At 42.5% G+C, this 12,715-nt stretch overlaps 1 protein-coding gene and 1 long non-coding RNA gene across 3 annotated transcripts in view; both read right to left on the bottom strand.

The window, feature by feature from the left end:
• Positions 1-295: 295 nt before the first annotated feature.
• The window catches only part of LOC132537525 (uncharacterized), a 177,339-nt gene continuing 164,919 nt past the window's right edge, over positions 296-12,715 (bottom strand). Inside the window, exon 2 of the long non-coding RNA XR_009548992.1 lies at positions 296-853. This is a non-coding gene — a long non-coding RNA (uncharacterized LOC132537525). The remainder of the gene's footprint in view (positions 854-12,715) is intronic.
• HERC6 (HECT and RLD domain containing E3 ubiquitin protein ligase family member 6) overlaps positions 296-12,715 on the bottom strand; it is a 43,427-nt gene continuing 31,007 nt past the window's right edge. For both annotated transcript variants that reach the window (XM_060187803.1, XM_060187804.1), the window contains 7 exons: positions 12,357-12,500; positions 7,483-7,649; positions 6,078-6,141; positions 4,987-5,057; positions 3,303-3,486; positions 3,110-3,212; positions 296-1,218 (listed from right to left, as the gene is read on the bottom strand). In XM_060187803.1, the coding sequence (XP_060043786.1) occupies positions 1,001-1,218; positions 3,110-3,212; positions 3,303-3,486; positions 4,987-5,057; positions 6,078-6,141; positions 7,483-7,649; positions 12,357-12,500 (951 nt within the window). In that variant the 3' untranslated portion in view covers positions 296-1,000. The remainder of the gene's footprint in view (positions 1,219-3,109; positions 3,213-3,302; positions 3,487-4,986; positions 5,058-6,077; positions 6,142-7,482; positions 7,650-12,356; positions 12,501-12,715) is intronic.

The following is a 12,715-nucleotide window of genomic DNA, read 5'->3' as shown; positions in this document are numbered from 1 at the left end:
GTCTAGCTTTTCTGGAGGAGAGGAGAATGGCAGAGGGAGAGATTGAAAGAGGCCATAGCATAAATATGTCTTCAGTGAAGTGGGGGTGGGGCTTGAACCTAGGTCACACATGTGCCAAAGCAGTGCATTATCCAAGTGAGCTATTTCACAGGCCCTCAAATAAATTACTAAGCAATTAGCTAAACTCAGAAAATTCTGGAGCCACTTCAGACTACAAATTTCACATCGATGTACCTCAAAAATATGTTGCCTTAGTTTGTATTTTTGTGTATTTTTTCCCAAGTTTCAGCACACCTTTCATATTTGTAGACTGTGTTTATTACAGGTACAGTGTTTCTTTAAGAAAAATCTCTTAACTTTCAACATTAACTTTTATATTGAACTACATTTAACAGAGGTAATATTGGCTCAAAATGCACGTTTCAGGTACACAGCATTATAATTAAAATTCTCTTGTAAACATTTCTTGAAAAGCCTAGTTTCCATACATTATGGCACAACTGACCCCTTGACCAGTTCCCTCCACCTCCCTTTCTCCCCACCCTCCATCTGCTAACCACCAGTCTGTTCAGTCTCTCAAAGTTTGTTTACTCTATTTGTCTTCTTTGTGTCTTTCTATTACACATAGGAATGAAGTCACATGGTCGGTATTGGTCTTTTTTCTATCTCATACTGGTCCTTTTCTATTTTGTTTGTTTCAATTAGCAGTCTCTCTAGGGTCCATCCATATCATTACAAGCGGCAAGATTTCATCATTTGCTTTCAGTTTGTTTTTATAGGAGAATTATCATTGGGGGGGGAAGAAATAGTAAATAGCAAATAATATTCCAGTAGCATGCTTAATGATCAAGAACTGCTGATTCAGAAACATTCTGGATTCCTCACTTTTTTGTTTATCCCAGACTTCATCAATTAATTCTAATCAGAATCCCTCAGACTTTTGGACTAGAAGTCTGCAAGGGTGTGAGAGGGGGCATCGTCACTGAACTCTCTGAGGTAGCTATTCCCTAGGTAAGGCGAAGCCTTTGCAGCTATTGATGGCCACTTGAAGGGCTTCCTTCATTCTTCCCAGTGTAGAATATTTGGGGAGGTCCAAAATATGATAACACGTCAGTGGTCTCATGTTATCATTTTCAGTGAAAACTTCAGGACAACGAAATTTGATATTAATGTCTTTGATGCCTCTTACTTGCAGCCTATCATTTCCTGTCAGAAAAACTAGAAAGAAATATGCATTTGGTTAAGATATTTCATAGGTGGAACAGCAACATATATGGAAAAATGACACTGAGAAAGGGCCTTCGAGGGGCTGGGTGGTGGTAGAAGGCATATGCTACCATGTGCAAGAACTCAGGTTCACACCCCTGGTCTCTCTACCTGCAGGGGCTGGGGAGAAGCTGTTTCATAGTCAGTGGAGCAGTGCTCCATTTGTCTCTCCTCTGTATCTCTCCCTCTTTCATGTCTTCCCTATTTCTATGTCTCTCATCTCTCAAAAAGAAAGAAGAAAATAGCCACCAGTCATGCAGAAGGCTTGCAGACACTGGGCCCCAGCAATGACTCTTGTGGTGGTGGTGATGGTGGTGGGGGAGAGGCTTGGAATTGAGAATAGCTCCCACAACAAAGGATAATAGCTCAGCTAAAGCAGCCCCTTTGGCCTTTCCCATTCTTCAAGACCACTCCAAACCATCCATCTGTAGCCTTTGACCACACTCTGCCCACCACTCAGCTCAGCACCATGCTCTGGAGGGACAGTAAGAAATAATCAGGATAAATCTACAGAGTTCAAGTGAGCAGAGGGCTGGCAGAACCCAAATGTGACAAAACTTTGTGCCCATAATTTTACAGCAGTGGGGAAGGGTCAGTGAGACCTATAAAACATGCTACAGCTGGCTTCTGCAGCTACAGCCTGAAAGCAGCCGTTACGGAATTTGGTTCCCACAGGAAATGAGTCTGGAGCAAGTTGGAAGACTTTTTCACGCAGTGTACCATACACCTGCTTCTGGTTTCTGGGTGAACATGTGTGCAGTAGTCATAGCCAAACACCTGGGACTGAGAACACTTGATCACTGCCCAGACCTGCTCAAAAACACAGATCTCTGGACCTGACTTTCACAGAGAATCACATGTAATGAGAACACAGAGAAAATCACTTGCAGTGTTGAATCAGGATAGCAGCTTGAAGAAAACCCGAAATTGACAGAGCTATAGAGACCCCCTGAATAAGACTTGAAAGTTGTGGTCAAAGTTGGGGAGAGAGAGAGAGATATTGAGAGAGATATTAAGAGAGAGATATTAAGAGAAAAAGAAAGCGGTAGAAACAGAATGGGAGAAAAGGAAGGAAGGTAAGTAGGTGGGTTGACTAGCACTAAACAGTATGAAGGAAGGAAGGCACAAAGTAGACGTGGACGTGGGATCAGAACTATGTGGTAATGGTAGTGAAAGAGCAATAACTTGAAGAATATCACTCCTAAATATTTATTTTTTCTTAGTGAGATAGAGGGAGAGAGAACCAGAGCATTACTTTGACATTATGTGATGATGAGGATTCAATTCATGACCTCATGCTTTCAAGTCCACTGTTTTATACATTGTGCTGCCTCCTGGGCTTTCTCCCTGGCCCCTAACCAAGAGCACTGTTCTGGCTTACAGTTTATAGTCCCTCTGGGACCTTTAGTGCTTCAGAATTGAAAGTCTTTTGCATGACCATTATGCTATCTTCCTGGCCCTTATTATCACTTTTTAAAATGGGAAATGGGCCAGGTGGTGGTGCACCTGGTTGAGCACACATATTAACATGCTAAAGGATTCAGGTTCAAGTCTCTGGTCCCCACCTGCAGGAGGGAAGCTTCACAAATGGTGAAGCATTGCTGCATATGCCTCTCTCGCTCTCTCTCCCCGCCCCCTGTGTATTTCCTCCAAAATAATCAAATAAAGAAAAACAAAACGGAACCAGGCTTCTCTATGAGAGAGAACACTGATCAGAAGGCAGAGAACTTGGGTCCTAATCCTTGCTTTGTCATTTACATATGTGACCTATCATTCATTATAACTTCATCACAAATATGACATTCATCACATATATGTAAAGGAAATCATTGATTAAACTTACAAAGGAATTTCTTCTTTTCCTCCAAAGCTAATTTGTGGAAAGCTTTCCAAAATCTCTGTATAGTGGAGTCTAATCTGTGATATCCTTGAAGATACTGTGAATTCTTGAGAAAAGAGGGAGAGGGAGACAGAGTGGGTTTTAGGTGAAATACGTAGAAGCTGTCTGGAAAATGTCTGTTTGGGATACCGCTTACCTTTTCAAACTGCTCCCAGTCATAATCAGTATTTCCAATTGTTGCTGCCATTAGTTCTTCCGGTTGGAAAATTCTGAGTATTTTCTTGTCAAACACTCTAGAAAATCCTCTTTGGAATTCCATATAAAGTGCATTTACAGACGTGTTGAAGATGCAATCGACATACTTGGAAACATACTGTTCCCTTGAGAGAAGACAAAGTCCTAGAACATGCTTCACCAATGACAAAAATAGTCTCTAGTCTGCTCCCCTCCCCCCCTTTTTTAATCATTGTGAAAGAAAGCAAATCCCTTCTGCAGAGCGTAGCTCAAGATGCAGGGATCCCAAGAATGTCTCATCAGCTAGACAAGCATATCTAGAAGACAGCAGGAGGGTTTGGATTGGCCCCTGTTTTCTGGCTGTGGTCAGGATGACATATTAAGAACACTTACCTGAATTTGTCTTTCTCCAGCTTAAATCATTCTCTATGCTACCCATTGTCCTTAGTGTAAATTGCCAATTTCCTTAGTAGGACCAACCCCTCTCCCCCACTTTACTATCTGACCCCTGAATTATATAGCCTCTATGCCATCTGACCCCTGCATTATTTGACCCTGTATCATCTGTCCCCTGCATTATCTGATACCTGCATCATCTGATGCTGCCACACTCAGCAGCCTCTTCCTGTCACCACTGGCATCTCCAGCCTCCCTGACCTGTAGTCCACTGAGTTCACTGTCTCCCCCTGCAGCTCCACCAGAGCACAAGGTGCTTCCGCTTTCCCCTGACAACTCCTAACCAGCATCCGAGCTCAGGATGACTACAGCTTTCTTGGCCCTCTGCTTTTCTCCTCCATCCCACTCATGACTTATGACTCTGCTGTGTAGAAATTATTTCTGTGAATTCTGTCTTCTCTTCTCTGATGAATTCGCTGGTGGCAGGGCTGCTACTGAAGATATTTCCACCATGCAGGTCTCCCTCCCAGCCCCTGTCCTGTCTAAAGCCCTCCTCCCTGTGCCCACCCTCATGTACTGATAAAATATTTACCAATATCTCAAGAGAAGGAACTTTTCTTTGTGGAATTCACTGATTTCTGGGACTTCAATCTTCCTATTGTGGTTGAATTCAAGCCACTAGCACTTTAATAATAAACTCCCAATGTTTTTTAAATGTAACCACCAGCTAGCTGTCCAGCTGGCACTAGCTGACTACATCATTGTACAACTGTCGCCCTATAGTCTTCTAACTGGTGTCCTCTTTATCTGCCATTATGTCACCTATGTTTTTTTTTTTTTTTTTTGCCAGAGCACTGTTCAGCTCTGGCTTCTGAGGTGCTGGGGATTGAACATGGGACCTTTGGTGCCTCAGGCATGAAAGCTTTTTGCAGAATCATCATGCTGGCTCTTCAGTGCTACCTATGATGTGTGGATGTGTGTATGTTGATTTCCTACCTCCAGATGAAACTCCAGATTTTGTCTGTCTTTCTCATTGCGGTGTGATTCAAAATTAACTACCAGATAAATAACAGGAAAAATTATTTAACCCTGCCTTCTTTCTCCTCTTCTCTCACTTGGTAAACTTTTTATCCTTCTAAAAGATGACGAGCAGAAATGTTGATTTGAGAAATTAAAGTCCACCTGTAAAGCAGAGGGATATAAACATCTACTATACATTCAAAGCATATATTTTGGGTCTCAAAACTTACTTCCTGGTGTGATCCACAGGGATAGAGTCCCCATCTGGAATTAAAGCAATGGTATTGTGGTCCCAGTATATCTGCAATCAGAATATATTCAGGTAGCAAACATGAAGGGGTACTGAAGTAGTCAGTTATTATAACATTATCACCATTACATTCCTCCCTGTAAAATTCTAAACAACTGGCAGCTATAATTTATATGATTACTGCCCTCCCACTCTTTTTTTTTTTGCCACTAGAGCTATCATGTGGGCTCAGTGCCTGCTTGACTCCACTGTTCCTCATGGCTGATTTTTTCAGATAGACATATGGTTAGAGAGAGACAGAGAGAAGGAGAGACACCACAGCACCACTGTTCCACAGCTCATGAGGCTTTCTCCCCTGGAGGCTCTCCCTCCTAGCACTGCCTTCTAAGACACACTAAAAACTTGAAAGTCTGCCTTTTCACTGTACACAGTACCTTGCTTTTGAGCATGCCATTCCTCTCAGTGGTTTACATTGGACACACTGACTAATCGTGCTATTTTCAGTTTGAGAGCATGCAGAAATATGGTAGCAAAATCAAGGGCAGGTGGAAGAAAGTCTTGTTCTATAGAAGTGAAATGTACTTCCAAAAATCCCACATTTAAGGTACTATCATAAGGGAATCTGGAAAATACCAAAGGAAACTAGGTAGTGTTTCTCTTATCTGAGAGAGAAGAGGAAAAAAATAAAGGAAAGACACTCAGAAGTAATAATTAGCTATTGGCATCACTTAGAAAGGAGCTAAAGGCAGGATCATAGAAAAAGTGAGAAGAAAAAATATCTATAAATAGATATAGATAGATAGATAGATAGATAGATAGATAGATAGATAGATACAGAATCAAGCCATATCTGTAACCATGGGGAATCACTGCAGTTAGTTTTCAGTGGAGGCAATGGGAATACAGAACTCTGGTGGTGGAAATGGTGTGGAATTATACCCTTATTCTCTTAAGATTTTGTAAATCAATATTAAATCACTAATAAAAATATCAAAAAAGATGCAATCATGAAAAGTTACTTTGAAAAAAAAACTTAAGCTAGACTACATTCTGACTTCCTTTTGTACTCACAGAAAAAAATAGGCCGAGGCTTTCCATATCATCAGCTTCACAATTCAGAACCATCTGCAAACTCCTAATGAAAATGTTTGGTTAAGACTTTATTGGTTAATCTTACAAAAGTCAGCACAAAACAGAAACACATTCCAGTGAAAAGAAATCTAGAAATGTTCACAGTTCACATTCCCTCTCCTACTGCCTGCTGCCCACCTTCTAGAATTATAACTGGGGTTGACATTTTGACAGGCTGCATCGCCGGTGATGCAGAAACACTGCTGGAAATGACAGAATGGTGCCCCTTCTACCAGACTAGTAATCCCCACAAGGGGTGACTATAGTCCCCCAAGAGACCTTTGACAAACTTTGCCAATGCCTTTGGTTGTCACAACTGGGGGTAGGCTGCCCCTAGCACCTCTCAAGAGGGAAATACCATGTACTCCAAAGCTCCAGCTGCAGAGACCAAAGACCCTATTCTAGACTGTCAGGACAGACACTGCACAGCCAGCCAGCCTCTTGTCCCACTAACGGCTCATGAGAAGGAGATCCTTTCATCCAATCAATGCTAATGAAAAAAATTTTTCTATGAAGCATCTTTTATTTTTTAAGCAGTGTACAATGTTACAATCTGGAAGCAGTGAGATGATGCTGGATGTGTCACTTCTCAATTACCAGTGGAGTTGAGGATATGTTCATTTTTTGATGAGTCATGCACAGGCATGACCATACCCCAGCCATATAGATGGCTACGTGTTTACCGTTTGGAGGTCTTCATCAGAGGTTTCTAATAGCTGTAACCAGCATTTTTTTTTTTCTTACAGATATAGTCTGCCTTTTAGCTTCAAATGCTTTTTCATGCCCTAGATACCAAAGTTGATGATATACTGAAACATTTAAAATGAGTATAGTGTGAATGATTTCTCATGAAGAATATTGCGAAGTGTCTGATGCATTGTAGCTGGATGGCATCAAGAGAGCCAAGGCCAAAACTCACCTTGTTATACTGCCTGATAATTAAAAGCAGCATTTGAATTTTCTCTAGTTTTGAACTTTCAGCGATTATAAGTCATGCTTAAGTTCAAATTCTCCCAACAGGCACACTTATATTGAAATTGAAGGCTCTGTGTATGTGACATTATTACTGTTTTTTAGATTTAGCTGATTAATTTATTTATTGGATAGATACAGAGAGAAACTGAGAGGGAGAGGGAGAGGGAGAGAGAGAGTGAGAGAGAGAGAGAGCGACCTGCAAACCTGTTTCACTGTTCATTAAGTATTCCTCCTGCAGATGTGGACCAGGGGCTTGAACCTGGGTCCTAGCACATTTCAGCATGTACGCTCAACCAAGTACTGTACCACCTGGCTCCCAAATATTATTTATGCCTTTGAGTCTTACTACATATATTAAGAGTTTACTTACTTCCCCAAGGTAGGATTGAGTTCTATTAAATCTTCCAATGATGGTTTTTGATTCAGAAGTTTCTTAAACAGAGCCAGTGGGAAAGGGATATTGGCCACATTCAAATTGAACAGAGAAAGTCCACACAGAATTCCAAAGAGGAAATAGCGTTTCTTCTTCAATATGGGCTGGAAAAGGAGAATGAAAAAACACTGCTCATGACAAATAGTCAACAACCTAGAGGGTCTGGGTTGACCTGTCAATGCCCAGTGGAGAAGCAATTACAGAAGCTAGACCTTCGACTTTTTGCTCCCCATAGAGATCTTTGGTTCATACTCCCAGAGGGATAAACAATAGGGAAGCTTCCAATGGAGGGGATGGGATGTAGTACTCTGGTAGTGGGAACTGTACTCCTCTTATCCCACAATCTTGTGGCTCATCACAAAATCACCAATAAAAAAAATAAAAGTTAAAAAATACATTACAGTGCACAAGGACCCAGGTTCAAGCCCCTGGTCCCCACCTGTATTGGGAAAGCTTCACAAGTGGTGAAGCAGAGCTTCAGGTGTCTCTCTGTCTCTCTTCCTCTCTCCTCAATTTCTCTGTTTCTATTCAAAAATAAATAAGTTAAAAATAAGAAAAAAAACAGCAGAGGGACCAACAGAGAGTAAGAAATATCTTAAGCTTTTTTCCCCCTTCCTTCCTCCTTCCCTCCCTCCCTCCCTCCCTTCCTTCCTTCTTTCCTTTTTTTCTTTTTTTTCTGAATATCTTTTGTTATTGTAGTTCTTAACCTTATATAAGTTCACTGTCGATATTACAAAGTTTTATTATAATATTAGTACAGTAATGTGAGTAAATTACTAAGAAATATACTTGTCCTGGAATGATCAGGGCCAGCCTGTTTGCATGAAGTTTTCAATGATGTTTATCTTACTATTTTCTGTCACTAAAAAATTTTAGCAACTGATCTGATTATGCACTATGTAAGTATATATTTTCTGCTCAAGTCTTACATTCTCTAATAAACTAGATTTTATCAATAAAATTGCTGCATCACAGGTCTGCCATCCTATTTTTCTTTTCTCTTTCTTTCTTTCTTTTATTTATTTACCCGTGCCCATAAACTAGGGGAAAAATATATACCTGAAAGCAGAAGTACACAAGAGCATGCAGGGAATACCCCCCAACACTTCATCTGCACTATTCCAGTCTTTAGGTCCATGATTGTTTAACAATTTGTTTGGCTTTGTATGTTAACTCTCTTTTCAGCCACCAGGTACCGGATGCCAGCAAGATGCTGACCAGACTTCCCTGGACAGACGACCCCATCAATGTGTCCTGGAGCTCCACTTCCTCAGAGCCCCACCCTACTAGGGAAAGAGAGAGACAGACTGGGAGTATGGATCGACCAGGACCAGTCAACACCCATGTTCAGCGGGGAAGCAATTACAGAAGCCAGACCTTCCACCCTCTGCAACCCACAACGACCCTGGATCCATACTCCCAGAGAGATAGAGAATGGGAAGGCTATCAGGGGGAGGGGATGGGATGTGGAGATCGGATTATGGGAATTGTGTGGAATTGTACCCCTCTTATTCTATGGTTTTGTTAATGTCTCCTTCCTTTTTCTTTTTTAAAGATTTTATTTGGGAGTCAATTGGTAGCATAGCAGGTTAAGCGCTGGTGTGAAGCGCAATGACCAGCCTAAGGATCCTGGTTCGACCCCCCCCCCCCCCCCCCCCGCCCCGGCCCCAGCAGGGGAGTGAAGCAGGTCTGCAGGTGTCTGTCTTTGTCTCCCCCTCTCTGTCTTCTCCTCCTCTCTCCATTTCTCTCGGTCCTATCTAACAATGATGACATCAATAACAACAACAATAACTACAGCAACAGTTAAAAAACAAGGGCAACAAAAGGGAAAATAAATAAATAAATATAAAAAATTAAAAAGATTTTATTTATTTATCAATGAGAAAGATAGGCGAGAGAGAAAGAACCAGACATCATTATGGTACATATGCTGCCAGGGATAGAACTCAGGACCTCATGCTTGAGAGTCTAATGCTTTATATACTATACCACCTCTGGACCACTCTTTTTTTCTTTTCTTTTCTTTTTTTCCTTTACCAGCAGGGATATTGATGGGATTTGGTGCCTGCATTATGAATCTACCACTCCTAGTGGCCATTTCCCTTTTTCCCCTCCCCCTTTATTAATTTAGTAAGACCAGAGCACTGCTCAGCCCTAGTTTATGATGGTGCTAGAGATTGAACCTGGAACCTCAGAGCCTCAGGCATAAAAACTTTGTATATCCATTATGCTGCCTCCCCAGACTTTTAAATATGATTTAAATTACAGATTAGCAGTTCAGAATCATACATACATGAATTAAGTTTTTCTTACTAACAACACATCTGAAATAAGAAAAACAGATTCAGGGGCTGGGTGGTAGTGCACTTGGTTAAGCTCACATATTAACATGTACAAAGACCCAGGTTCAAGCCTCTGATCCCCACCTGCAGGAAGAAGCTTCATGAATAGTGAAGTAGTGCTGTGGGTATCTTTCTCTCTCTCTCTCTTCCTCTCTGTCTCCCCCCTCCATTTCTACATATATGAAAAACTGGTTCCAAAAACCTTTTAGACCAAGCCTTTCTGAACAAATACATTCAGATAGCCTTATAATCTAACTGCTTCGTCTCTTTCTCTCTCTCTTGCTCTTCTTACTGTCATTCTTTCTCTCTCTAAAGTTAAAAAAAATTGGCTTAGGAGCCTGCTTGACCATGGGATCACAAATAATAGGTAATTTTCCCCCTAATTACAAGTCTTCTTAAAAGGTTGGAAGCTAGTCAAATACCCATCAGAATGAGACTAGTTATGCAATTTGTACTCCTATACAAGGGCACAGAACTTAGTGACAGTTCTCATGGTACACCACTTTCATGTTGCTGACATTCAAACCCAAGGCCTCAGACATGGTAAGGTGTGTGCTCTACCAGATGAGCTACCAGCAGTTCCAGTAGCTCCCAGGTGATGTCAAAGCTATTGCTCTGTGAATAGAATCTTGAGGTGCTGGGAGTCGGGTGGTGGGGCAGCAGATTAAGTGTGCATGGCACAAAGCGCAAGGACCAGCTTAAGGATCAGGTTTGAGCCCCTGGATCCCCACCTGCAGGGGAGTTGCTTCACAGGTGGTGAAGCAGGTCTGCAGGTGTCTATCTTTCTCTCCCCCTCTCTGTCTTCCCCTCCTCTCTCCATTTCTCTCTGACCTATCCAACAACAACGACATCAATAACTACAACAATGTTAAACAATAAGGGCAACAAAAGGGAAAATAAATAAATATAAAAAAATTAAAAAAAAAAGAATCTTGAGGAGCTGTTCGCAGGTAGATCTACCTGTGAATAAGCCCTGGCCCTCTAAACTTACATTGAAAATGGATTCCAGAAGAATTTAAAGACGGATGCTGATTTGTTGATCTCACAGCAGCCTATGACACGGTCTGGCACCTTGGTCTCCTAGTCAAGATCTCAAGATGCCTGCCTCCATGGGTGGCCAACACTATATCGTTTCTTCTCCAAAATAGAGGATTCCGGGTGCATCTGGGTGACAAGTCTAGCAGATGGAGACCTGTCTCAAGTGGCCTCCCCCAGGGCTCTGTTCTGGCTCCTACGCTATTTAATATTTACATCAATGACCTTCCAGATACTTCTTCAAGGAAGTTCATCTACGCCGATGACATCTGCTGTGCAACTCAGGCATCCAAGTTTGACATCCTTGAGGAAACACTCACGAAAGACATGTCTCTGATATCTGATTACTGTAAAAAATGGCGACTAATCCCTAGCACTGCAAAAACGGTATCATCTGTTTTCCATCTACACCATGCCTCGGCCTCGCGTGAGCTTAATGTGCAGCTTGACGATACGAGAATCCGGCATGAAGCCCAGCCAGTCTATCTTGGCGTTACTCTCGATCGCACCGTCATTTCACGAACATCTCATAAAAACTGCAGCAAAGGTGGGCGCGAGGAATAACATCATTGCAAGACTGGCCAGCTCCTCATGGGGCGCGAGCGCTTCCACACTGCGATCATCATCTCTGGCATTATGCTATTCCACTGCAGAATACTGTGCCCCAGTATGGTTCCGTAGCCCCCATGTCCACTTGGTCGATTCCAAATTATATTCCTCCATGAGGATAATTTCTGGAACCATCCATTCCACCCCGGTTCCGACCGGACCTGCCAATATACGCGGATATCTTCGCCCACCCTGTCCAACGCTTGACGTCTCGTCATCCAATCTGGTCCCCTAAGCCTACACGGAACTTCTCTGTTCCAGACTCTTGGAAACAGAGTTGGCAGTCAGCTGAGGTAAAGAACAAACACCTCATCACAGACCCCTGCAAGCGTCAACCTGGCTTTGACCTAGCACGTTATGATTGGGCCCTCCTCAATCGCTATTGAACAGGCCATGGCCGGTGCGCTGCTATGTTCCATCACTGGGGAGCCAGAGATGACTCGAACTGCCCCTGTGGCTCCAGACAGACTATGACCCACATAGTCAACGACTGCCACCTCTCCAGATTCAAAGGAGGTCTCGAGACTTTACATCAGGCTCAACCTGACGCTGTTGACTGGCTACGGAAGAAGGGCAAACGCTAGAAGAAGAAGAGGAGCTGTGGTCTATTATTTTTTTCCCAGAGCACTTCTCAACTCTGGCTTATGTTATGATGGTACTGGGGATTGAACCTAGGTCTTTTGAGGCTCGGGCATCAGGATCTGTTTGCATAACCAATATACTATCTTGTGTCCTATTTTTTACATTAGTGTGCATGGGTTTCATATTACAGTATATGGTGTTCTTTTTCTGCCCTGCAGAATGTAAAGAAAAGCCAAGACTTACTTTGACAGGAAACCACATGTAGGGGCCCTCATCAGGATAAATGAACAGCCCATAGTCTTTGTGCGTCATCTCTTCAAACACACCTTGGAAGAATTCAGGCACTGACCCTCCAGCTTCAGGACGGATCTCCCCAACAAAGCCAACCTGAGGGGAGAGAATCCATCTTGGCCTTTATTTCCATGTTCCAGACTTCCTGAAGTGCCCAGAATCCCAAGAGCCCCACTCCTGCTTAATACACTGTGCTCTGTGCTCCCTGAATTGGTTCCCCAGCAGTGGATATGGGGGACTTCACCTTGTCTTGTGGCACAGAGTTCTGTTATATTGTACACAGCCTAGTAGAGGTGGGTGCTGGACATTTG

This window comes from Erinaceus europaeus, chromosome 3 (genome assembly GCF_950295315.1).
Source record: "Erinaceus europaeus chromosome 3, mEriEur2.1, whole genome shotgun sequence".
Lineage (NCBI taxonomy): Eukaryota > Metazoa > Chordata > Mammalia > Eulipotyphla > Erinaceidae > Erinaceus > Erinaceus europaeus.
This window is presented reverse-complemented; position numbering and strand designations above follow the sequence as displayed.